The 25644-nt window shown below is 46.9% G+C and overlaps 1 protein-coding gene across 4 annotated transcripts in view; it reads left to right on the forward strand.

Annotated features, from left to right (window-relative positions):
* SLC35B1 (solute carrier family 35 member B1) overlaps positions 1–25644 on the forward strand; it is a 271776-nt gene that overhangs the window by 150716 nt on the left and 95416 nt on the right. The window contains exons 1-2 of one of the 4 annotated variants that reach the window (XM_086923985.1): positions 17542–17713; positions 17810–18016. In XM_086923985.1, the coding sequence (XP_086780111.1) occupies positions 17874–18016 (143 nt within the window). In that variant the 5' untranslated portion in view covers positions 17542–17713; positions 17810–17873. Of the gene's footprint in view, positions 1–17541; positions 17714–17806; positions 18017–25644 lie in introns of those variants that run through there. The other 3 variants (XM_086923986.1, XM_086923983.1, XM_086923984.1) reach the window with 3 other exon arrangements.

The raw sequence follows: 25644 nt of genomic DNA on the forward strand, positions 1-25644 counted from the left end.
CATACGCGCCCCGCATATGTGTGCAGGGGCGCGCATATGCATGGTAAAGGCATGTGTGGTAGAGCTTGTGGGGAAATGGCACACATGGCTCTGCCCGCGTTGTTAAGGCTGTTTCTCAACCTCAATTCAAATCTCTCCGAGCACTCTAAATTATATCGATTCAAGTCTAACACAATCCCATCAAATGGCAAATGTCACTGTTCAAATCCGTAGAACACAGATCCAAATCTTCAAATTCAAGGTTCATCTGTCTTTATTTTCATTTTCTTCATACTGCATGGGTTCTCAGTACATCAGCCAACACGTGTTTAGTCGTGTAGCTATCTAAGACTTTGACTTCCTCAGTGTTAAATCTGGCTCCCATATGTTCTCATCCTAGAACCGATCTTTCTTTCAATTCCTTACTTCTCTTGTTCCTGAACATACGAATTATCACTTCGTGTACGTTCCTTCCAATTTATGTTTTCCTGTCACTATGTAATTTCAGGTACATGTGGATAATATCTTCGTCTGAGTTCCCTCAAAGTTTAAATTCCTGTCCAAACGTAATCCCAGGTACAGGATTCCCGTTTCTTTTACCGCATAGCAAATCCGCTCCTATCTCGCGTTAGGTCCCTCAGATTATCCACTGGCGTTCTGCCATTTGATGGGATTGTGTTAGACTTGAATCGATATAATTTAGAGTGCTCGGAGAGATTTAAATTGATATTGTTTCTACCTAGGTGGAACGTAGTAGGTGTTGGATCCACACCTCTTTTCTTGAAGCACCCAATTAGATAATTAACAAATACTTACCCTGAAGATACTACTGGAGAGCGCCTGTGTGTCTGTTGGTATCCGACCACTTTATTTGTTTCTCAACCTGATGTGTTATTTGTGAAACATGACTGTTGAGCATTGGGTTTGATTGCAGGACCTTATGTAGTCATGTGACATGGTTCAGTGGCAAAGTATTATTCACTCAGTGGGAGTGTATGATTTTATAGTGGGAAAGAATTATGCAGAGAGATTTAATATTTGTTTGTGAAATTCTTAGTATAGTGGAATATCCATTGCGTGCCTGAGTCTGTGTTGTTGCCTGTGTTTCATAGCTGAATTCTGATGGATATATATGTGTAATGTTCTGTGTAATGTAGTCTGTTCTATTTGTGTGGTGCATTATGGTGGAGAGTGCAGTTCAAACCAACCTAATGAATGATTGTAAGGTATATCTGTGTTGTGTTGGATGTATCCAATATGTTCTTTCTAATGCATATGTTATGTGCAAGTAGATCAGCAATTTGCAGACATTCCTCCTATCACCTTTTGTTTATTTGATGTAACACCCTAACTGGTGAAGAATGTACCCAGACGTGGGTCCCTTCCTCTCTGGTCCTTCACTCCCAAGCGATACCTTACTGATGAGGTTTGACAAAGCTGAAACCATACCGGCGTTGCTTGTGTTCTCTTCTGCATGGGGGCTCACCTGGCAGTTCGGAATCAGAACTGCTTCAATGAGGACTAGGGTCCGTACTGATTTGCATAAGGCAGTTTTCTGAATAGTGTAGCTCTGTGGGTGAAAAATGATGGATTGGTTGCTACCCAGAGCGTTTGGCAGTAATTAAAGACTATTTGCAAGCATTCACCAATCACCATTTGTGTGTTTGATGTAACACCAACTTGAGTTGCCAAGAGAGTGCCCAGACGTGGGTCCCTCCCTTGCTCGCTGTACCACAGGATCAAAGCTGTAACTCACTGGCAAGACCTAACAAGATTAAGACTGGTCCGGGGGGGGCTTGTGTTCCGTTTCGGATGGAGCCTAACCTGGTAGTCGGAATAGACTGGTTCCCTAGGGAGCAGGGTTAGAGCTGAAGTATAGTAGGCAAATATCTGTCTACAGTGGCACAGTGGGCAAAAACAATAGCCTGAAAACTCCCCAGAACGATTGCCAGTGGATTTGATTATTTATTTATTTATAACATTTGTAAAGCGCGCTGTTACCAAACGGTGTCCTGGCGCTGTAATGATAGTTCCCCTGGCCTAAGCCTCCTGTCTAGTTCGTGAACAGCCAAGTTTTCAGACTTTTACGGAAGATCATCAAGTCAGTAATCTGTCTAAGTGCCACAGGTAAAGCATTCCAGGCTGTTGCTGCCCCCAGGACGAAGCTTCTGCCTCCCCAGCGTGCTTTCCTTATGCGTGGGGTCCTAATCAGCCCCAGGTTGGCTGACCTGAGATGCCTACCCGTCTATGCCACTGGAAATGCTGTTTTAGAAACAACAGGCCAAATCCATAGACAGCCTTGAAGACTATACACAGGGTTTTAAAAGAGATCCGTTTCCGCACTGGAAGCCAGTGTAGCTTCGAAAGTTCCTGGGAGATGGATGCAAACTTTGGTAGGCCTGTGATAAGTCAAGCTGCTGCATTTTGCAGGACCTGGAGTTTGTTAAGGAGCCCCTGTTGAGCCTCTAGGAATAAGCTATTACAATAGTCAAGGCGCGATAGAACGAGGGCCGTAACCACTGTTTTCTTACACTCCTCCGGTAGGAAGGGGAGAATCTTCTGGATAATTTTCAATGAACAGTGGATGGATGAGGTCATTGCATTTACTTGGGGCCTAAAAGAGAGCTTATTGTCGATCAGGACCCCTAGGTTCTTTACCTTTGTGACTGGAATAGGGGGGGTCCCCATGTCTTCAGGCCACCAGTTAGGACTCCAAAAGTTGTCATTGGAGCCAAAAAGTAATACTTCGTTTTAGCCGAGTTCAACTTTAAGCAGTGCCTGGCCATCCAGGTACCAACTGCTGACATACATTCCTGGAATTTGCTGGCCACGCCATCCTCTCTCCCTGGAAGCAGTGACACCACAGTCTGTGTGTCGTCTGCGTAAGATGTAAGTTCAAACCCATATGAACGAATAACCGCGGCAAGAGAGGAGACATAGATATTGAAAAGGGTGGGGCTTAAGGAGAATCCCTGGGGAACCCCACAGGGTAGTACAAAAGGTTTCGATTCAAATTCCCCCAGCGCCACCACCCGGACCCTGTTGGTGAGAAAGGATTTCAGAATGCTAAGGGCTTTGTCTTGTATCCGGCGGTCTTCCAAACGGTCAACCAAAATTCTATGGTGGACCGTGTCGAAGGCCCCCGACAGATCCAACAGGACCAGGGCCGCTCGGCCCCCTGCGTCCAACACTTTCCTGATCTCCTCCGTCGATTTGATCAAGGCAGATTCGGTGCTATGGCCTTCTCTAAACCCATGTTACGATATATCAAGGCCTTGTGTGGCTCCTAGGAATATACTGAGCTGAGTGTTTGCAAGCATTCCTCACATCACCTTTTGTGTGGTCCGAATAATGGCCTCAAAGACCTTACATCTTTGAGTAGAGTTTTCTGGGCAAGATTCGCATCTTGTCTTAAGGATAGTGATTACTTATTTGGGTTATGGTGGGCAAAGAATGAGATGGCTATCTATGTTTATTTTTGCAGGAGGGGTACAGTGGTGTCTGTTTGTGTGGTAGTTGATTGGGAGTGAAACGTTTCTCTACCATTGGGTTGGGTGCCAACATTTTTATGCATCTTTTACGAACCAAATCATCTTTAGTTTCTGACGATGGGGACTTTGGAGAATGCATGTTTGAGTCTTATGTCCTGGTGATAATGAATACTTGTGGAGCTTTTGGGCCTTTGTACCTCAGACTAAGTCAGCTCAGGCACCGGCAATCATCTGAAGAGCTACTATTGAACAAGAGTTCTTTTATCTTGTTGTATATAGTGCTCATTTGCTAATTAGCTTAGTTTCCACTCTATAAATACTCTGCACTATATAAATACTCTACATACATACAAGGGTATACTTTGTTTGGTTATAATGAAGTGGGTATATATAGCCCTTCGGTTTTGGGACCCAACGGCAAAGAGTGTGTTTATTTTATACTTTTGCTGAGGATCTCTTTTTGGGGATGGCATCTGATAATTTCTTTCCTAATGTCTCTTTTACCTCTGTGTCTGGGAGATAGATTTGTTAGTCTATTTTCTTGTGGAATGTAGGGTGTCTTACTCTCTGAGATTTAGCTGTGTGCCTTATAACAGGTACGTGAGAGTATCTGCTCTATTGAAGTGCTAATTAAAGTTTGTGTTCTCTGGAGACATATGTATTATTTGACAACAGGTATGTATATATATATATGCAATATCCAAGTACTCATTAAAAATAGGAATAACAGTACATTGAGTGGGAGACTGTATATTTGTATTGGTCCTAGGCACATATGATTCTCCTTTTTGTGCCCATTTTCTTGGGGGGAGGAGGTGGGGGATATTTGATTTTTTTAATGAATATCTTTTATTGAGTTTTCCAGAGTAATGGTCGCAATACATGTCAAAATAGTAATCGAAAGCAATAAGTCATCCTGACAATGTACAGTAGTAACTATAAGCAGCAATGGTATTATACGGGATCTTGTTGACATGTCACAACCGCTATTGTAGAAGTATAACTGATATAGGAAATAGAACAACAATTTCACATCATGTTAAATAACTGTAAGCATTTCTCATCTCTACAGAGTAATGGGTCTGCAACCGGGAGGTAGGGGGTGTCGAGGAAATGAGCTGTCAACATTTGTCTCCAAGGCATGCACCCGTCGGGTGTGGCAGTCGTATGTCCAACTAAGTATCTAAGAGTGAGCTGTCATCTGGATCGGTTATAGTAGTGGCTCGTAGAACTCGAACGCACCGTTAGATGCCTCAGCTTTGTGTATGTATGCTATCCTAACCCTCTACGATGATAGTAAGGGGACTCTTCATCCAGGGCGGTCCCGTAAGTTTGGAGGTAGGTATTGCGAACCTGTCTGACGATCAGTGGATCATTGTCAACTGAGTGTATTCTACACAGTTTAACTATCGTGTCTGGTATAAAGTCGCCCGCACACTGCTAACTTTACCAACTGGGGGAGGGAGGAAATGAAAACCACATAAGAGTAATAAACAAAAGAGGCCAACATAGAGAAAAAAAGAAAATAAGGGGAATAAAATATATGTAATCCAATAAAAAGTCGAAGAAATGTGCAAGCAGGCAATCCGTATGTGCGTGTCTGATAGTGCAAGTCTCCGTACGCATGTGGGGGAGCAAGTACGTGGGGGCGGTAGCGTGCTCAGTACCTTTTCCCGGTTATAGTTTGTGTGTCTTGTCTTGTGTGCCTGAGTCAGGTTGGAACTATTTACTCATGGCGTAACAGTAGCAACTTGTAGCACAGCTACGATGTGGTGAACGTGGACCTAGATTAAATTCCCTCCTATGTTCGCGCTACTTGTCCTCCCTCTTGCCCTCCATGTTGTGTTCGGTGAAGCGAGCTCTTAGGTGATTCCCTGGTCAATACACGCCTGATGAAAAGATTTCAAGACCTCATCCCAGAGCTGTGCTATTGGGAATGCCCTCAATCCCGCCGTTTCCTCCCTATGTAGGGTGGTGCTTTCTGTCGTTGCCCAGTTATTGAAGCAGGTGCGCTAATGTTTGACGTGTGGTGGGTTCCCGTTTCTCCAGTATTTGGTTAGGAGTCTTTTGGCTGTAATGAGTCCTAGGTCCCAGAATCTAGCTGGGACTTTATTGTGCTTTGTTCGTTTATATAAGCCTAGCAAACATGCCTCCCACGTATGTGACAGCACTGTTCCAACTCCTTTTGTTGACAGCGCCGTCACTGTCTGCCAATACGGCAATATTCTGGGACAGGTCCAGAGCATGTGGAGGATATTCGCACCCGTCAGGGAGCATCGCGGGCACGCAGAAGTGTCGATCGCGAAATATCGATTAATTTTGTCTGTCGACAAATATGCCTGGTGCAATATGTAAAATTATATAATCTTGAAGCGTGAATTCTGCGGGACATTGGTGGGCCCCTCCAGTACCATTGCCCATTCCTTATCTGTCCAATTCCTTCCTCTGTCTGCCGCCCACTTGTCTCGCAACGGTTGGAGGGTATTATGCGTGTGGAATAATATCGCCTGTGCCAACCAATGGATCACATGGGATCCATTTACCATAACATGCAGGTACTGCACCAGTAAATGTGTCGGTAATTCCTCGGATATGTCACCCCACGCCTTCGCGTACGTGTGTACCAATGACGCATGTAGTAGAAACTCCCCACTAGGTAGGTCAGTGCCCCCAGCCAGTCTGTCAAAGGGGAGCAGGGCACCATCCGCGTATAAGTCCGCCATCGTGTCAATCTCGGCTTGCATCCAACGTTCCAGCATGGCCATCATACCCCCCCCCCCCTCCGTCCCTGGGGGTGCTCAGCAGCGGGAGGGCTGGAGCACAAGGCTTCACTGCTCGGGTAAGTCTCATACCACGCACATAGCACTTACGGGCCACCGCTAGGTGTATTTGCGTCGGGCATGGCGTTTTGGTTAGGGGGTGAAACAGCATGTGGATCTGGGTTTGGGAGAGAGTCGTGGCATCAGAGGTCGTGTCTTCTAAGTGTTTCCCACTCAGCCATCCGACCACCCATTGTCATTGTGCCACTAGGTAATAGAGCTCCTGATTTGGGACTGCTAGTCCCCCGGATGTTACCGGTGCATAAAGCTTCGCCAGTGCCACTAGGGGCCTGCCGGTGTTCCAGATGAGGGCTCGGACCATGGATTCTAGCTCTCGAAAGATGCGGGTCGTAACGTACACCGGCATATTAGAGTAATAATATAGGAGTCTTGGTAACACTATCATTTTTGTTAGGGTTATTCGACTGGGTACATTAAGGGGTGCGTCTTCCAAAAAGTCATTTGTGCCTGAAGGGAGGAGATAGCTCTAACAAGGTTACCCTTGTTATTGTTATTGTTATTGTTAATTTTGATTTATAGCGCGCCCAATCACCTGCAGGCCTCTAGGCGCTTGGAAATCGATGTCATTACAATAACTTGGTTCACTCCTGAGAGAGATGCAGCTACAGGACTACACTGTGATCAAGGCTCTTCTAAACAGCAGGGTTTTCAGAGATTTCCTGAACCGCAGGAGATTCATCTCCCTGCGTAGCCCCTCAGGCAGCTTGTTCCATAATTGGGGGGCCAGGACAGAGAAGGCTCTCCCTCCCTTAGTCACTAATTTGTAGCGGGGGCAGACCAGTAACTGAGCGTCTGATGATCTGAGTGTTCTTGTCGGGTTGTACACTTCCAGGCGGGCTTTGATATAGGCCGGCGCATGGCCGTAGATCGCCTTGTGCGCTATACAGAGGCTCTTGAATTCAACCCTCTCCTTAACAGGGAGCCAGTGAAGGTTTTGGAGAAGAGGGGAGGCCTTTGTTCGTCTGGGCACTCTGAAGATTAGCCGTGCGGCGTCGTTCATTACGACCTGGAGTCTGTTTGTCGACATTTTTGGGAGGCCAAGGTACAGGACATTCCCATAATCGATCCGGGAGATGACAGTTGCTGCTACAATTGAACACATCATCGAATGAGAAAGGAAGGGAGCTATCTTTCTCAATTGTCTGATGATGTTCGTGCAAGTTCCAACAACAGCGGAAACTTGACTGCACATTGACAGGTCACAATCTAATTTAATCCCCAGACTCTTTACGTTGGCACTAGGCTTTGGGGCTGATCCAAGCTCAGCAGGCCAATACAGATCACTCCACGGTGAGGTGGTAGATGGAATTACCAATACCTCGGTCTTATCCGGGTTGATCTTTAGTAGGTTTTTTGTCATCCAACCTACGGTGTACCTCAGGATATTTTGAGCTTGGGTTTGTGCTGTCCCTGTGTTATCGATACTCAGCACTAGCTGAGTATCGTCAGCATAGTTGTAGACTCTGCAGCCCAACTCAGCCAGGGATGCAATCAAAGGCTGCAGGTAAAGATTGAACAGAAGTGGGGACAGTGCGGAGCCCTGTGGGACTCCGCACTCTAAGAGACCCACTTCAGATATTGACTCCCCAAGTTGTATCCTCTGAGTCCTTCCCAAAAGGAAGGATCGCAGCCACTTGAGGGCCAAGCCTTTGATCCCAAAGGCCTCCAGCCTTCCCAGGAGCAGGTCATGGCTGACGGTATCGAACGCCGCTGACAGATCTAGTAAGATCAGGGCGCTCGGCCTTTTGCCGTCAGCCATGCCTCTCAGTTCGTCCAACAACGAGAGCATCACTAGCTCGGTGCTGTGGTGCGCTCGAAACCCTGCCTGTCGCTCATGCAGTAAGCCATGGGATTCGAGGTACAGTGATAGAGACTTCAGCACGTGTTGCTCTAGGACCTTAGCAAGGAAAGGCAGCTGGGAGATCGGCCTATAGTTCTTCAGGACAGCCGGATCTGCGCCTGGCTTCTTCAGCAGAGGTCTAACTCGCGCCTCCTTAAGGTCACCAGGTAAATACCCTGTTTCTAGGGACCTATTTAGGAGAGAGATGATCCGAGCCTCCAATAGCGGGCGTGCCACACGGAAGATACTCGGGGGACATGGGTCCGCTGGGGAGCCAGATTTAGTTTTCCCCATTAGCTGCTCTAGACTCAGCTCGTCCAACTCAGGGAACTGTACTAAAGAGCAGTGAGTAGGATTCTGAACCTCAGGCTGTATAGTGTCACAATTCACCACACTACTCTTGATGTCCTGGATAATGGTCTTTACCTTTTCTAAAAAATATTCCTGAAAGGTGTTAGAGTTTATGAGAGACTCAGAGTTCTCCTGTTTTTTACTCAGCTCCGACAGGATTTGGAATGTCTCCTTCTGGATATTCCTAGCCTTCTGTAGGCGAGACTCGTAGTACTCCGCCTTGGCTTGTGAAATAAGTTTTTTATACAGGTGGAGTGAGTCTTTATATTGGTTCCTTGCAGTATCCTGCTTGGTTTTCCTCCAGATTCTCTCCCGAGCTCGGAGCTTTCTTTTTTGTTCCCTTAGTGATGGGGTAAACCATGGAGCCTCTTTACCAGGACCCTTAATTGACTGAGTTTTTTCCGGTGCTATGTGCTATGTGATCAATAGCTGTGTTCAGGCTCTGAGTTAGGACTGTATATTCTACGTCCAGGCTTCTATCAGAATTCGTCAGAGAAGTCATTTCCGGAAGCACAGAGGTCAGGTTTTTTAAATCAACCTCGGCCCATTTGCGGGTCCTTCTAGTACCTCGGGGTAGGTGCTTTAAATGATCTTTTATGTTTACCTCACAGGTCACTAGGTAATGGTCAGTCCAGATGCAGGGAACCACATCCTTAAGAAGGACATTTGGGTCTGTGGACCATACTAAGTCAAGAGTATGACCCTTGATATGTGTGGGTACTTTCACAAGTTGACTAAAACTCAAAGCGGACATGGTGGTGTCCAGTTGGCGTGTTGGTAAGTCCCATTGGGGGCTGTCCCAATGCAAGTTAAAATCTCCTAATATCACAATTTTTTTGTACCTTGTACATAGATCTGATATAATAGGTGTAAATAAATCATTAAAAAGTGGAGATGAGTTGGGTGGGCGGTAGATTGACAGAATCACCCAGCAGGAATTGTTTAGAGAAATCTTTATTCCTACTAGATCAGCTAGGTCCACTGTTTCTGAAATTATCTCTTCCACAGATAGGGATTTTTTAAATAGAATCGCTACCCCACCCCCCCGAGCCGACCCTGCGCGGTTCTGCCAAATTGCGTCATAGCCATTAGGGAGGGCAGCAATAATATCCGGCATGGAGTTTACACCCATCCAACCCTCTAAAATGTCTGCATGGGATCGATAAATATTGACACCCAAGTACCGAAACGTGGTTGGGGGCCAGGCCAGTCTCACACCATCTATGCGTATCTCGCATTCCTGCATGTCGGGGCTGAAGGAGTACACTCCAGATTTGCCCCAGTTGACCCTGAGTCCTGAGAGGGCTGCGAAGGTGCGAAAAGTGTCCGATAATGTTTGCGGCAAACAGGTCAGATCTTTAACATACAACAGCAGGTTGTCTGCATATAGGGAGACCGCATGGATGCCGTCCACTAAGGGGATCCCCCAGGCTTCACCCTGTGCTCTCAATTGTTCCGCAAGCGGCTCCATCACCAAGGAGAAAAGCAATGGAGACAGGGGACAGCCTTGCCTAGTGCCCCTGCGGATCCTGATGGTTTCAGATAGTAACCCCCCAATGCGGACCCTCACTGTGGGCGTCTGGTACAGTAAGTTGACCATATCTATTAAGTCATCCCAGAGATCATATTTCCTCAATACAGCCCCCAGATAAGGCCACTCAACCGAATCAAAGGCTTTTTCTAAATCAAGCACTAAACATCCCGACCTAGGCCATTGTTGCACTGCATATTCTTGGACTCGAAAGAGACGGCGAATATTGTATGAAGTACTTCGTGTTGGCACAAAACCATTCTGGTCAGCGTGCACCAGCGTGGGTACAAAGGGAGCCAACCTCTGCGCCAAGGTGGACGCCAAGATTTTATAATCAGTGTTTAAGAGGGCCAGTGGCCGATACGAACCCAGTTGTTTGCTATCTCTGCCCGGTTTCAGGAGGGAGATGAGATTGGCTTCATTGAGCGTAGGGGGAAGCGAAGAGTCCTCGACAGCCGCCGCATACATCCGTATCAACTCCGGTACCAGTAGGTCAGAGTAGGTCTTAACCCTTTAAGTGCTGCCGTCGGCCAACGGTCGTCGCGAGCACTACCTTGCCAGTGCTGCGCACGACCGTTGGCCGACGGGCCAGCACCCGTTATTCGAACGTTCAGCACTGGGCGCTGAACGTTCGACGCTCTTAAGGAGTTAAAGAACTCCGCTGGTAGACCATCCGGTCCTGGGCACTTGCCATTGGAGAGTGCAGATATGACCATTCGGAGTTCCTCAGGCGCTATAGGTGCCGCCAGTTCTCCGCGCTGGGCATCCCCCAACGGCGGCAGGGGTATGTCTGCTAGATATTCTGCAATGTCAGATGGAGAGGCCTGTAGCTGGGAGCGATAGAGTGTGCGATAGTGGGCAGCAAAGGCCGCGTGTATCTAACTCTGCGTGTACAGCTTTTCGTCCCGACTGGTTTGTATCGCCGTCACTGGTGCCATACGATCCTCACGGCTGATCAGCCAGGCCAATAGCTTACCAGGTTTGTCCTCTGTGTGATGCGTACGCGCCGAGTGGGTGGCATAGTAAAGGCAACGCAATCTGTCTAATAACCGCTCGTGTTCCGCTTGAGCTTCTAATGCACTTTCATCTTCACCCTCCCCTGCCTCCTGTTCTGTCTGCGTCAGTCCTTCCTTCATCCATGTCAGGTCTAGTGTCCTCCGCAAATTAACCTGTGTGCCTAGGCAGTGGCCCCTGATCACTACTTTAAAAGCATCCCATTCTACTTGGGGAGAGGATGCCGTACCTATGTTATCCTCAAAATAGTGTGCTATTTGTGCATATAGGGAATCACGAAAAACGGGGCATCTAGGAGCAGATCTGGTTACAATCTCCAGGTGGGTATAGGGGGGCGTGGTTGTGTCCACGCAAGTTCTAGTACATGAGGATTGTGATCCGAATGTGTGCGGCCCATATAGTAAGTGTCAGTTATGTGTGGGAGTAAGTCGCTGGATAACATGAATCTGTCTAACCGTACATGCAACCCATGTGCGCCCGAGTAATATGAATACATCTGAACATCAGGATTACGATGTCGCCATGCATCGTGCAAGTCCCATTGCAAGGCCCAGGATTTAAAAATATATAGAGCTCCCAACACAGGTGCGCTCGGTAGGGGTGGGGAGGAGCGGTCTAGCGCAGCATCTATGATGCAATTGTAATCCCACCCAAGAGCCAGGAGATCCCATGCCACGGGACAAGACAGTAGAGAGCTGTGCATAAAACCCACCATGGTCCGCATTGGGTGTGTATATCGATGCCAGTATCACTGGGCGTCCATCTAGCCGCCCCTTCACCACCACAAATCTGCCCCCCCTTATCTATATGGGAATGATCTATTTCAAAAGGGGTTCCCGGTCTTAACCATATCAGTGCTCCGCGGGCATAGGACGCATAGCCCGTGGCATAGAGCTGCCCCCGCCACCTACGGCGCAATGTGTTTGTCTCCGCGTCAGTTAGATGAGTCTCCTGTAGGAGTGCAATTTGGACACTGTGCCGTTTTAAATAGGAGTATATTTGGTATCTACGGGATGGCGTGTGCATGCCGCGTAGGTTCCATGTACAAAGCTTTGTCGTCGCCATTTCACTTTATCAAGGAAGTCTCGTCCATCGCCCGCCAGGGTCCCCACACATGCGGTATAAGTGTTGCCAACCAAGTGTCCCCACATTTGCTCACTAAAGACAGTCATGACTACCTGCAATGCTAAGATAAGGTTACAATAAGTAAGAAAAGGGGGGGCAAGGGGGGAAGGGGGGAAAACGATCCAGACAATGCAAAAAACATAAAGAACAATGCTAGTGAGTAATACCAAAAGGTCGGTTGCAAAACGTGCAGCCGTCCAAATTCTCTATCGAGATAGTTAACATTCAATTCTATGGGGGTCGCTGCACGTCAAGTACAGCCTGGTTGACATGGCAAATGAGCATAAGAGAGTGAACATCACCCTTCCTTGGGATCAAAAAGTAGTCACAGCCGGTATATAAATTTGTTATTAGGTAACCAATACAGTTCTTCAGGTATCATGCACTTCACCCCTAGTTCAGTAGCCCGCAGCAGTGTCTGTACAGTCACGGTAGTCCCAATCGGACAGGGCGTTAGTAGTTCGGGCCCAACCGGCCGGGGTGCCTGCTGATCTTCGCCTATTCAATTCCCCGCTAGGAACCATAGTTCTCAAAAGTAGTACTCACTGTGTCTCTCGGCGGGTAGCCAAACGCCCTCCAACCGTTCTCATCTTGTGCTGGGCTCTTACCATTGACCAGCAGGAGGCCAGTAGTGGTAGGTACTCTGGGCACACTCACCGGGGCTTCAGAGTAGGAGAGGAAAGGGGGGCAGGTACCAACCCGGCCCATCAATGAAGCAGGTCTGCTGTTTGTGGGGTGACATCTGGTTGTTCCGTGGAAAATTGGGAATCCGGCAGCCCATAGATCGCTTTGTCATCACTGGGCATGCCCGAGGGCTGGTGTCCGGGATTGATTCCAAGGTCGGTGAGCAGCTGATTTCCGTCACTACCCGAATGGCGTCCTGTTGCTCCAGGTGTGCTATATCCTCAGGGGTCCAGCACCCATCCCTGTCCGTGTGCCCAGGGCCGGTGGTGATCTGTTTCTGCGTCTTCTGCGGGGCCCTCGGTTCCGTCGCGTGCCGGAGGCGTCCAGCGGTCGTCGGGGAGCTCTGTCCGTTCCACTGTCTAGCCACGCCTCCACTTTCTCCGGGCTGGTGAAAAAGTGCGTTTTGTCTTGCGCCACTACTCAGAGCTTGGCAGGGAACAGGAGGGAATATTTAAGACCAACTAGGCGTAAACGTTGTTTCACTGCGAGGAAGGAATGCCGTTGTCGTTGCACTTGGACCGTATAGTCCGGAAAGAACATGATCTTGGCATTGTCCACCTGGATGTCCTGAATTTTACGTGTTTCCCTCAAGATAGAGTCAAGGTCCCGGCAATTCAGGATGCGGAGGAGGAGAGGCCGGGGGTTAGATACCGTCGGGAGTGGTCTCGTCGGTACCCGGTGTGCACGATCTACCACAAAGTGAGGCGATTGTGTTCCCTCAGGCAGGAGAGCTTTTAACCAGTCTTCCATATGCGTCGTGGGATCCTTCCCTTCCCATCGTTCTAGTACGCCCACTATCCTCACGTTGTTCTGTCGCGCCCGTACTTCTGCATCCTCCGCCTGATCCTCCAGGAATTCAACTCTGTTGAGGAGATCTCTCATCTGTTTATCCATCTGGGTGACTCGGGCTCGAGGTCCGCCACTGTACTCTCCAAGGCCTTGGATCGTTCAGCTAATTTCTTGTGGTCAGCCCTTAGGTGGGTGAGGTTGATGGCAACGCCATCTATCTTGGTTTCCAGCGACGTGCGTGTGAGCTGGACCGACTCTTCCAGCCTCTCCATGGCCACCAGCATGGTATCGAGTTTGGTCACCATCTGGTCTGTGTCCGTATTTCACGTGAGCTTATCCATCTTTCCTCGCAACTGCACCCCTCCTGAGCCAATTCGTGCTCTGGTACCACCTGACATTAGCAGTGGCGCGACCCGTAATCGCAATCACTACAGCCGGTTTTGTGCTCGGCTCCAGACATAGTCCCTGGAAGCGTAGGGAGGTAGGCCTCGGAGTCCAGGAGGCGACCCGAGAGAAGTGCGGCCCCTTGGTCAGTGGTTATGACACTCGAGCATCTTGTAGAAGCAGTTATGCAGTGTTCAGCGAGGAGAGGCAGGGCAGTAATTCTCATAGGTTGCCAGGCGGGTCACTCTAGTTCAGCTCTCGCGTCGCAGTCCCATGCGTCTGGTAGGCCGTTGAGCGCCCTATCTTCGCTACCCCATATGCCGGAGCTCCAGGGAGTCCCAGGTCATGCTCCCAACGCTGAGTATCTGCTCCTCCGTCTTATGCCCGGAGGACGCCCTCGAGCTGCCTCGGCCCTCCTCCTTTCACAGCGTTCTGGTGTGGCCTAGCAGTCATGCGAGGCCCGGCTGCGGCATGGTGCAGGTTAGTTATGGCTCCGGAGCGGTGCGTCGCCAATGTCATTGCCCAGTATGCCCCGGTAGCTGCCCCCCGTCTCCCCTTCCCCTGCCGGGCTCTCGAACGGTGCCAGTGGGATCTTCGCTTCCCAAGTTCTGCTCCCGGCCTCCACATATACTGACCCCGGTTCCTGTCTCACTGGCCGCCTCTGTCCCCGGCCCCTCCGGCAGTAGAAACTCCGGGCGTGCCCCGGTCACGGAAAAGCGCCTTCCATTGTGCTGCTATGGTCGTTTGGGCCAAGGGCAGGTAGGGGGGGAGTCACGTTACTATGTTGATGCAATTACCTCTGGCAACCTCCACCTTAGGGTCGGACCGCCGTGTCTCGCATCTGCCGCCGCTGTGTTGCAAGTCAGGCCCCGGACTCCCGTGGATCCCGACGCCGGCTCAGCCTCCAGGCACGTGGCTGGTTTTTGCCGGGAGGTCCCGGTGCGGCCGGAGGTTCTCTAGCTGCTCGAAACCCAGCCAAATTACGGGCGGGAGGGTCCTGGAGTGCAGGGCCTGCTCTAGGCACATGGTGGCCCTGTGCAGGGAGCATAGGTGGGGGCCCCAGAAGAGGGGGTCCGGACGGGGCGGAGCTCAGGAAGGTGTTTTAATAATACGTCCAGAAAAGTCGTTAGATGATTGACCAGTACCTGCGGCTGCTCCTACCCTTCCGAATTCGTCTCAGAACGATACAATTTAGGAGGAGGAGGGCATTGTGCTGTGCCGAGAGTAGAAGGCAGAGGTCATCTTTGGGGGGGCATGCTACGCAGGGAATAAACAGAAGGCAGGGGGGTGGAGTCTTCTCTAGGGGCTCGGTGAAGTGGTTAGAGAAAAGGGAAAGGGAAGTGCTTTAAATGGGAAGGTACTGCCCGGTACTGCGTGCCTGCACTTCCTGAATGTGAAGGGTAGAGTATCTGCACCTCTCAGCACTGCTGTAACATATTTAATGGGAGAGCACCGGCACTTCTCAGGAGCAGGCAGGTACTCTAATTAGTGAGTGCCTGCAATTCAATATTTCCATTTCACGCACTGAGGCCTGAACAAGGGGTATTTTGGTCGTCTGTCACCTTGCGCCTTTGTTCTCGACTCAGTACAGGGGTTGGGCTCAGGACGCACAGGGATCGTGTTTTTGAGATGGAGCCTGAGACCAGGGATGAGCCTTTTAAATAATGCCTAATATAGAATTATGGCGTGCGTCACTGCCGGTGTCGGCGCGATCAGGCAGCACTGCAGCAGGCTGTCATTGTAAGACTGTTCCCACTCGAGGCCTGCACATTGCACAACAGTGCCTGTCCAATAATATTCACAGATTGAATCTATCTTTGTTGTGTCTAACAGTCTATGAACACACCTGCAAGTCCGCTGTCCGCTTCAATGAAGATAATAATGAGGAAGCAACCTTTCCCGTGAGACCTTAATAGGCACGCAGCAGCAGCTCATTAAAAACCCATCCCTGCCTTTGAAGGGTTAGAAATCCTCGAAACCGGCTGCACGCTTTCTACTGATTTATAATGCAATGTTTGTCAAATTTGGACTGTTTGGCAATAAAGCAAGGCACTGAAAGTTGGGGATGGGCTGGGCTGCCTCAAAACGGGCATGTGTGGGGCATAGGATTTACGAAGAATTAAGCCAGCTTGACTCGAGCCTGACTGGTGGTGCACCCGCCCGAAGAGGGCCCTCAGGGCCGTGTTTTCATTTGTGTGCCGCCACTGCACTGCCACATTTTTTACTTAAACTTACTACTTAGTCAGTATATTCATATCATATCATATATACACAGTATATTATATATTATAAATTAAAATTATACTATTTAATTAATTCTCAGACTCTCTCTAGCAGTCTCGTCTCAGAGTCAGACTCTCACCGTTCCAAATTTGAAGGGTCGGGGAAGAGTCGAGATAGTGCCGGAGTCGGACAGGTGTTCTCTGATGATCGTCGGTGGCGTTGGTATTAATTGTTCTTTATTCTCACACGATGACGACGCACAGTGGCACCACCGCTCACTCACGTCACGCACTCTCCCTGGCGGGAGCGTGACCACCGTGACGCGTCAGAGCGGCTAAGAGCAGCAGGTGCACAGTTGCGCACTGCACACAGCGCGCAGGGGCTGTCCCAGGGCCGTCACATCATTGGTAGTAGGGCTAAGATTGACGGCCCTGGGACCCAAACTGCTGGCTGGCTGGGCAAGTGAAACTGAAAACAACAACGCTGCCATGGTATGCATAACTGGGTCGGGCCGGCTTCGGTTTCGTCAGAAGAATTCAACCTGGCTGATTGTGTGAGTGTGTGTGACCCATCCGTGCAGATTGCGGACCGGGGTCGGAGCCGGAGGCCACCAAATCCTGCCAGGGGGCCGCCAGTGCCACGACGATGTATCATTGATCCTTCCGATCCGATCCTCGTCGTGGCGGCCCCTGGGGTTTGGCAGTCCTGTGCAGGTGCACACTTTGCACATGCCTAGGGAGTGGAGTGGTCACCAGCTTAGCGACCGGCTGTGGATGGCTGATCAGGATAATTTTCCCATGGAAGGGGAGCTCTTCGTCGGAGCTCTACCCAAGTGCTTCCAGCCACGTTGCGTGCATAGCCACGCCCCCCGGGAGGGGGTGGGGGGGGGGGCTATTTGATACTATGATACAAGGAAATGTTGTTTCCAGTCCGGTCCCTTCATTTAATTTAGTAGTCTTTTCTGGGAATTGTCTTGGCTTCTTTCAAGTACACCCTTGTTATTTGTAAAAGGAAATCTTAGAGATGGATAAGTTGTGTCATGGTGACATAGAGACTTTTGAAAACTAGACCTGGGAGTGGGAGTCTTTTATTTATTTCATTAGATTGTAAGTATGTGAATTTATATTTTCCTGTGGATAAATAGCGATCTCTTCCGTCCTATAGGGTGCTCAAGTACAGTTTTTATTTGGCATTCTAGGACTTGTAGTTCTGATTGTATAATGGCATTAGAAGGACTACAAGTCCCAGAATGCTAAGGTGTGAGTTGGACTGGACGAGCTACTCACGCACGGACCTGAAAAACTTGAGAGCCTTAAAAGCTTACGTGTTAATAAACGTGGTACTGGGGAGGGAAAATATATCGTTGCTCTACATTATTTCATAGTTAGAAACCGGGAGAGAAGGGCGCCGTCCTCCCTACTTCCGGCTCTGCTCTTAGAATTTAATGTTTGGATGCCTTCTGGTTTGTTTCTGGTTATCTCTTCCTTTGGTTTATCATTTCCTCGTTCCCCTCATGGTGCTCAATGAATTAACCCATTTCTTCCGTGTTTCCCAGCAGGCGCTCCTCGGACAGCCCTCTCCTGGGTCTGGGTCCTTGCTCGGCTCGGGCGCAGGCCGTCCCTATGAGGGACCCGGAGCGGCAGCAGCTGGAGGCTCCTGAAGCCGGGCCAATGGAGGCGGCTGTGGGTTCGCGGCTCCGTCTTATCCTCTGCTTTTTTGGAGTTTTCACCTGCTACTTCTATTACGGCATCCTGCAAGAGACAGTGTGAGTAAACTTGTGTTTTTACACACTGCACCCACATACACCTAAATATAGTAAACTAAATTGGCTAAATGCTTTTCAATCATTCCTATAACCACAATGTGACAGGCGGGCTCCTCCCCACTGTAGATCGATAAAGACAGTGTTGCCCTCTGGCTACTTTCCCCAACTCGTGAGCTTTCTGTTCAACTTGGATGTCAGCTTTCAGCGTACGTTCCCTTTGGCAAGCAGTCTGGCCGACCACTGAACCCTGGCACCGTTCCCTTTGACTTGGTGTTGCCTCTGGTCCCTTCCCTTTCACCCAACTGTCATTGCTGAGACTGCTTAACTGACCTACGCACCGCACTAGGTGTGGGGCTGATTATAATAAACGTAATCTTTAATTTGATATATCAGACTTCGTCTTCTAATTGCAACACTTGGAATACTTCGTTTATTTGAGACGGCTTCATGCAGTTTTTGAGCGATGTGACTACACCGCCACATTCTTAAAAGACACTATTCTTCATACACATATTGCGGAGGTGTCCGAGGAATTGGAGAGGGATGATCACTGGAGAGGAGATCATGAGATTATTTCTGGGGTGCTTTTCTGTAGCTCGTAATCCACACTAAATGTGGGACTTATAAAAAAAGAAATGGCATCAAAGAAGAACAGAATTGACTAAAAACAATCCTAATGATGGCTGTAACACTTAGGAGCAGGGTATCTCCTCTTCTTTCACTCCTTCCCCCACCATGTCTGATCATTACTTGATTCGCGAAGCAAGTTCAGGGTCTTTATGTAAGAAAATTAGCTGTCGCCTTTTTTTGTGCCAAGATCGCCATCTGCCCTAATTCTAGCAAGGAGAATTTAGTCCCCATACCCACTTTTTATTGTAAAACATTCTTAATTGTGATACAGTTGGCTCCTGGGCAAAAGGGTCACTGCACAATTTTCATCACCAATGATAGATACTGCCTTGCTGTCTCTTGCCCTTGACATTTGTTAACAACTTGGCTCAAGGTCTCTCCTTTGCTTATTTTCTTGCCCTCCCTTGGGCCATTGCTCCAAGGCTCAAAGAAACACTGGCACAAGCAAGTATGCCCTGCCTCTCCAGCACCAGTGATATCTATACCTCTGTGAAGCAGACTGTCTACTCAACAGGGCCATTACTTCGAGACCAGATGCCCAAAGCAGGCTTTCTGCCGCTTTGTGTAAAAAAAATAAAAATAAAAAAAAAATCATTTAGCACCCTTCCTCCCCTGTTGCATGGACCCTGTTCTGTGCCCAACTTTGGTGGCCTAGTCTGTAATGCTAGCAAGGAAAATGCACTCCTGTGTTGTGAAACTAAAACAGAAACATGCCTTCTCACCAAGGGGCCTGCTACCCAAAAGAAATGTAAATGTGTGCAATGGTTAATCAAAAATAAAAGTTGCTTTGGAGCCAGTGTAGCTCTTAATCAGTGGAGTCTCTCAGCTTCCTGGTGACAAATATTTATTCTTTTAAGAGGTAATATATTTGTCCATTAAAAGGATTGCACCCTTTTAACCGACATATATAGAATATTTACACTAGATGTAGTCTGAAGCTAGGCCGGTTCAGTTTTTTTTCTTCTTCTTAGTATGTTGTGACTTGTAATCTTATTTAACCCAGTATGAAACTAGGACAAAAAATCCCAGAATTCTAAGGAAAAGACAAGATTAACTAGTCATGCATTGACCTGAGAAACTTTGTAGCTATGCACGCTATATCTCATCTGTAGATAATTGCACTGTAAGGCACAGGATACTTTACATTAATTAATGAGCTGGCTCACACATGTACCTATTACTGCAACTCAAGGGACTCCGTAACCTTTACATAGTGGAATTTGTAATTTGTGGGGGTATTTATAAAGCGGCAGCGTTCGCTCCGGAAGGAGCATCTTGGCGCTGAATTTCCTGGTAGAGGATCGAAAACAAATCGTAGTAGCTGTGGGAGTTTAGATGGCTGCCTTGGTGTAGTCATCCGGAAGGTTAAAAATCCAAGTTTTTAGCAGTTTTCTGAAAGGCTTTTCTTGAGTTTGCCGTCTCAGATTTTTGGGCATGATGTTCCAGGCTTTAGTGGCCAGGAAGCTTAGGGTTTTTCCACCTTTAGTCTTCAAATTGAACCTGACTGGGAGGATGAGGTTGTCATGGGAGGAGCGGAGGGATCTATTCGGGTTGTAGTGGGGGAAGGGTCTGGTAAGGTATTTAGGGCCGGATTTGTTATTAAAAGCCCGAAAGGCGACAATCAACATTTTAAAAAATATTCTTTTGTGGAGTGGGAGCCAATGCAGGGATCTTAGAGCTGCGGATATTGATGATTTTCTGGGCAGCTATAGGACCAGTCGGGCAGCGGTGTGAAGTACACTTTGGAGCTTGGTCAGTGTGGCCTTTTTTGCTCCCGCAAGGAGACCGTTACAGTAGTCCAAGCGTGAGATTATTAGGGCCACTGTTACTGTTTTCCTGGAATCTAGCGGTAGAAAGTCGAAGATTTTTTTTGTTGAGATTTTATAATTCCGAAGCATCGGCCCGCTACAATCCTGACGTGTTGGTCGAAGGATAAGTCTGAGTCGAATAGGACGCCAAGATTCCTTGCAGTTGTTACGGTCTGGGGGGGGGGGGCAGCTGAGTTTTCCGGCCACCAAAGGGCTGGGCAGAAGATGGTGTTTCTTCCAATGGGGAGGATCTCCGTTTTGCTGGAGTTGCATTTGAGATGGTTAGTATCCATCCATTGGAAGACCGCCGTCAGACAGTTTTTGAGGTTATGCTCTGCCTTGGTCGAGTTTTCCTCTAGGGGTACGATGAGTTGCGTGTCATCGGCATACGATGTTACAGGTATGCCGAATGACTCAATCAGGGATAAAAGTGGGATAAGGTAAATGTTAAAAAGGAGGGGGCTCAAGATGGAGTCCTGGGGTACACCGGAGGAAACCCTCTTCTCTTTGGAGTGGAAAGGGCCAAGAGCGACAGTTTGGGACCTGTCGGTTAAAAATGATTTTATCCAAGATAGAGCGACTTCCGAAATCCCTATGTCCGTCAGTCTGCTGATCAGGATGGAGTGGGAGATAGTATCGAACGCCGCGGTGAGGTCGAGAAGAATGAGGATGGCATTCTTCTTCTGGTCTTGCAGCATCTTTATTGAGTCTGAAAGTTCGATCAGTGCTGTTTCGGTCGAATGATTGGGGCGAAAACCAGATTGTTGCGGATGGAGTACATTGTGAGCTTCCAGATATCGTTTGAGTTCTCTGTAAACCATTTGTTCGGTGATTTTCCCCAAAGCTGGGAGGAGCGAGATCGGACGAAGATTGGTGAGGTCTGACGGGGATTTGTTGGCTTTTTTCATGAGCGGTTTGACTATTCCCCGTTTCCACAGGCGGGGGACAGATCCAGTGCGAAGCGATGAGTTAACAATATCGTTAATGATTGGGTTCACCACGTCGAGTTGGTGGAGGATTTTGGGAGGACAGGGGTCAGATGGAGAAGCTGTGCAAGACATACCCTACCTCACATCAGTACATTATCACACTAGAACACATATGTTAACTCATATGATCAGTGCAAATATAAATTATACGCTATCTCATGCATGTGATAAAGGACTGTAACACAGGCGCTACCTCTCACCCGTTTATTGTTACGTGTTCACTCATCATAACCATGTATGTGCTACTTCTAACCAGCTGAGTTTTGCATTGTAGCACAGGCTAACATGTGCAAGTAAATCACTGCAGTACAAGAGTTAAATCCAGCAATGCAGTAACATGCAATGCTGTATTTATACGAACAGCCAATAATATTTTCTAATGTTTATAGTTGTTACAATCTGATAAAACTATAATTAGATGAGCAAGAGAAAACTAATATACCTGTCTTGACAATACAATTGTATACCTGCTTACATGCTACAACCTCCTCCTCTTTACAACCTATGATAGACTTAAAAAAAATCAGAAGCTAACATATTTCCAGTTATGAGTTTTGGCCACATGTTTAAAATCTATTTACTTTAATGTACAGCTACTTCGATCACATTTCCTGTTTTTCATAGGTGGGTGACGGTGATCTTCTAAAGCACGAGTCAGTTAAAGAAGTTTTCTTTTTATTTGTTTTTTTTTTTGCTGCATTAATTGTTTTGTAGCCACCGGTTGATCGGAAATAGCTAGGGTTGTAGTTTTCTTACAGAGCTGCAGTGGTCTTCAATTAGTTGTATGTACGGTCATGTGTTTGGAAATTACCATTCTTTAGTACTCTAAACTGTGAGGTGATTTGCAATTGCTCGTATTCTCACAGAAATTACATTACTGAGCTTGTTGCCTGGATATAGAAAGAGCTTCTGTCAGTTCAAGAATTTTTCAATTGGGGATAAACCGCAGTGGAGCCAACCTAGAACTAGATTACCTAGTTTGTTAGTAGGTGCAGATTTTATGTTGTAGTAGCAGTGTTACAATGGCATGGATGGCTCGGTGTGTGATGCACATACGTTTGAAGTTGATACGCTTTGTCACTTTCATGCGGAGGCAAGAAAGTTGGTGAGTACAGGTTGGAGATGTAGTGATGTATCATAGATGCTGAGGAATGAATGATTGGTTCGCCATTTGACACTATCATGCTGAACAGTGCCTTAACTAGGCTGGCAGTAACAGTTGTGCATTAAGTATATTGGGGGAACAAGTAGAGATATGATTTCTAAGGTTCCATGATGAGGACTTCTAGTATTGTAATTCCATTTACATAGCGCTTACTACCCCTGACGAGGCGGCGAAGCTCTTTATCGGCAAGAAGCACGCTACTCCGGAACCCATAAAGGATTAGTGGTGAATTAGTTTAGTGAAAATATGAAAGTAATTTGAGTGGTAGATATGTTCAGTCAGTTTTTGGGATTGAGAAGGATAGTGGAGGGATAGAAGAGGGTAATAAAAGGTTTGCATTTATATAGCGCTTGCTGCCCTTGATGGGGTGTTAAAGCACTTTTTTGGCGAGTAGCACGCTACTTCAGAAAACATAAAGGATTAGTGATGAAGTAGTATAGTGAAAATATTAAAGTAATTTGAATGGTGGATTTGTTAGTCGGTTATTTGCATTGAAAAGGATAGTGGAGGGATAGAAGGTAAGGATTTAGAATTTTGTTTTGGAGCTCATAGCAGCAGGAGGAGACTTGGGATGAGTTAAAGGGAGGTGGGGAGTGAATAACAAGGAGGTGGAGGGGAAGAGTCAGAGGGGGGTTTAGAAAGCATTGTTTTGGGGGATTGGAATAGTAAAAAGAGGTATGAGATGATGCATAGAGGGGTGAAGTAGGTAAGTCTCGAGAGGGTTATTTTGGAGATCATAGTAGTGGTACACGGTTTGGGATGAGTGTCAGAGGGAGTTAATGGATATATTGATATTGGTAAAGGGTGAGAAATAGGGAAGTGCAGTGGAAAGAGTAGTAGAAAGAGGTTTGAGATGAGTTAGAGGACATATTGAGAGCGGGATGTGGTGAACAATAGGGTAGTGCATTGGATATGCTGAACTAGAAGAAAAGTGATAAATATATAGATCCAAAAGAAATAAAGATCTAGATCCTTTAGTACATGGAAGGTATATAGATGCATAAAGCAAGGTAGTATATGTAGATTAAAGATGCATTAAATAAACTCTGGCTTTCAAGTGTTGTACCTCAATAGTGAAGCAATTGTAGATAAATGTAATGATAAAAGATTTCCTTATTTATTCAGTCACTTATATACATGTTAAAAACATAGAATAATGTAACTCAGTAATATATACATTTGTTTAGCAGAACTAATATCTATATATAATTTATTTTAAATATAATTATTCTAAACGTTGATACAAAGCAATGCACATATATAGGTGCGTATCTATAGTACAAATGAATGCTTATATACAGAGAGATATGCTGTATATTTCTATCTGTTTGCGTATGGTGGTTATGTGGGGAAGATCCAATTCTTGGTTATCCGTGGATATTATGTTGGGGGAGGTAAAGAGTTCCATAGTTTGGCTTCGTAAATAGAGAATAATGTGCTACCCATTGTTTTTTGTTCTTGTATCTTTTGTTGAATGTGTTTGGTGATTTTATTCCTGATAAAGAGTGGTCCAGTTCCATGTATCGCTTTGTGGGTGATATAAAGCAGCTTAAACGTGGATCCGGTAACCAATGCAGGGCTTTCAAGGCAGGCTAGATGTGGTCTTTCTGCTTTATGTGTAAGAGTAGTCTGGGAGCAGAATTTTGAAACCATTTTAGTCTTTTTATAGTCGTTAAAGGTGGTCCGTGGTAGAGGCTTTTGGCGCAATTGAGTTTGGACAAAACAAGGGAGATGGTAGCCTGGACCTTGTGTGGAAATTCCAAATGGGGGAAGATTTGTTGGAGAGTTTTTATAGTAACAAAGCTTGAACTTGCTAGTTTGTCCACTTGGGCATTCATCGATAGCTTGGAGTCCATGGGCATTCTGAGGTTTCTTACTTCCTTAGATATTTTAGGCGGTGTTCCCAGATCTTCAGGCCACGTGGCGAGTGGGTCAAATGTTTCCAATCGTGAGTATTTACTTTCTGGAAGTATTCTTGAGATGGCTCCACGTCATCCATTAATCCACGGCTCTGAGACAACTGAAAATTGGTAACTCTGTATGCATTGTAGTGCGTGCATCATGGTGGAACCCTTAAATGCTCATCCTGGAACACTTTCTTTTTTCTAGCCCCCCTCCCTTTGGAAATCCTTTCCTTGAACCTTTTCCCCTTCATCCACACGGGCACAAACTAGCTATGTATCCTTCAGGAAATATCTAAATACCTGGCTTTTTAAATCGGCATGTTTCTCCCTTTAATTGTATCTGCTGATTTTATGTAGTATTCACCCCATAGTGCCAAGAAGCAGTTGCAGTACGTGTGCTTTATAAGTTAACTTAACATGCAGGTGTGTGTTGATAAGGAGAGGGAAGATGTATAGACAGATGGGAAATCGTTGCAAGGGGCATGGGAGGCATGAGGAAGTCACTGAAAGGAAAAGAGCGAGCATTGGGTTATTGAATGGGATAAAATGAGTTATGAGGTCATGGCTGGAGAGGTAGAATGTGATGGTTTGGGGGTTTTTGTAGGGGAGTTTAAGTTTGTCGCAAATTTGCACATGCGAAGCGAATTCTGATGTCGGAACTTCTTGTAATGAGAAAATTATACCACAGGTAATCTGTCACCATGCTCCCTGGTTTCTTCTCTCACCAACTGAACACAAGATGAGAGGTGGGTAAAAGTTGGTGCAACAAAAGGGGAGTTGGTTCCTTTCTGTGGTTCCTAAATTGAAGCACGGGGTGCTTAACGAGATTTGACACCAAAAACTTTTTTACCTCAATGACATGTACCCTAGTTTGTCCCAAAATTATTACATAAACATATTATTCTTAAAATTCATATTTATTAAAAACTTGAGATAGCAGCATGATATAAGTAACAATTTTACATATAAGCAACATATAAAAACATAATCACATTGCATTAGGGTTCAACACATAAAACAAAAATTAAAAGTAGCAAGAATGTCTGCATTAGGGTTCAACACATAAAACAAAAATTAAAAGTAGCAAGAATGACATTCTTGCTACTTTTAATTTTTGTTTTATGTGTTGAAC

The sequence above is a fragment of the Lissotriton vulgaris genome, chromosome 5 (assembly GCF_964263255.1).
Source record: "Lissotriton vulgaris chromosome 5, aLisVul1.2, whole genome shotgun sequence".
NCBI classification, from domain to species: domain Eukaryota; kingdom Metazoa; phylum Chordata; class Amphibia; order Caudata; family Salamandridae; genus Lissotriton; species Lissotriton vulgaris.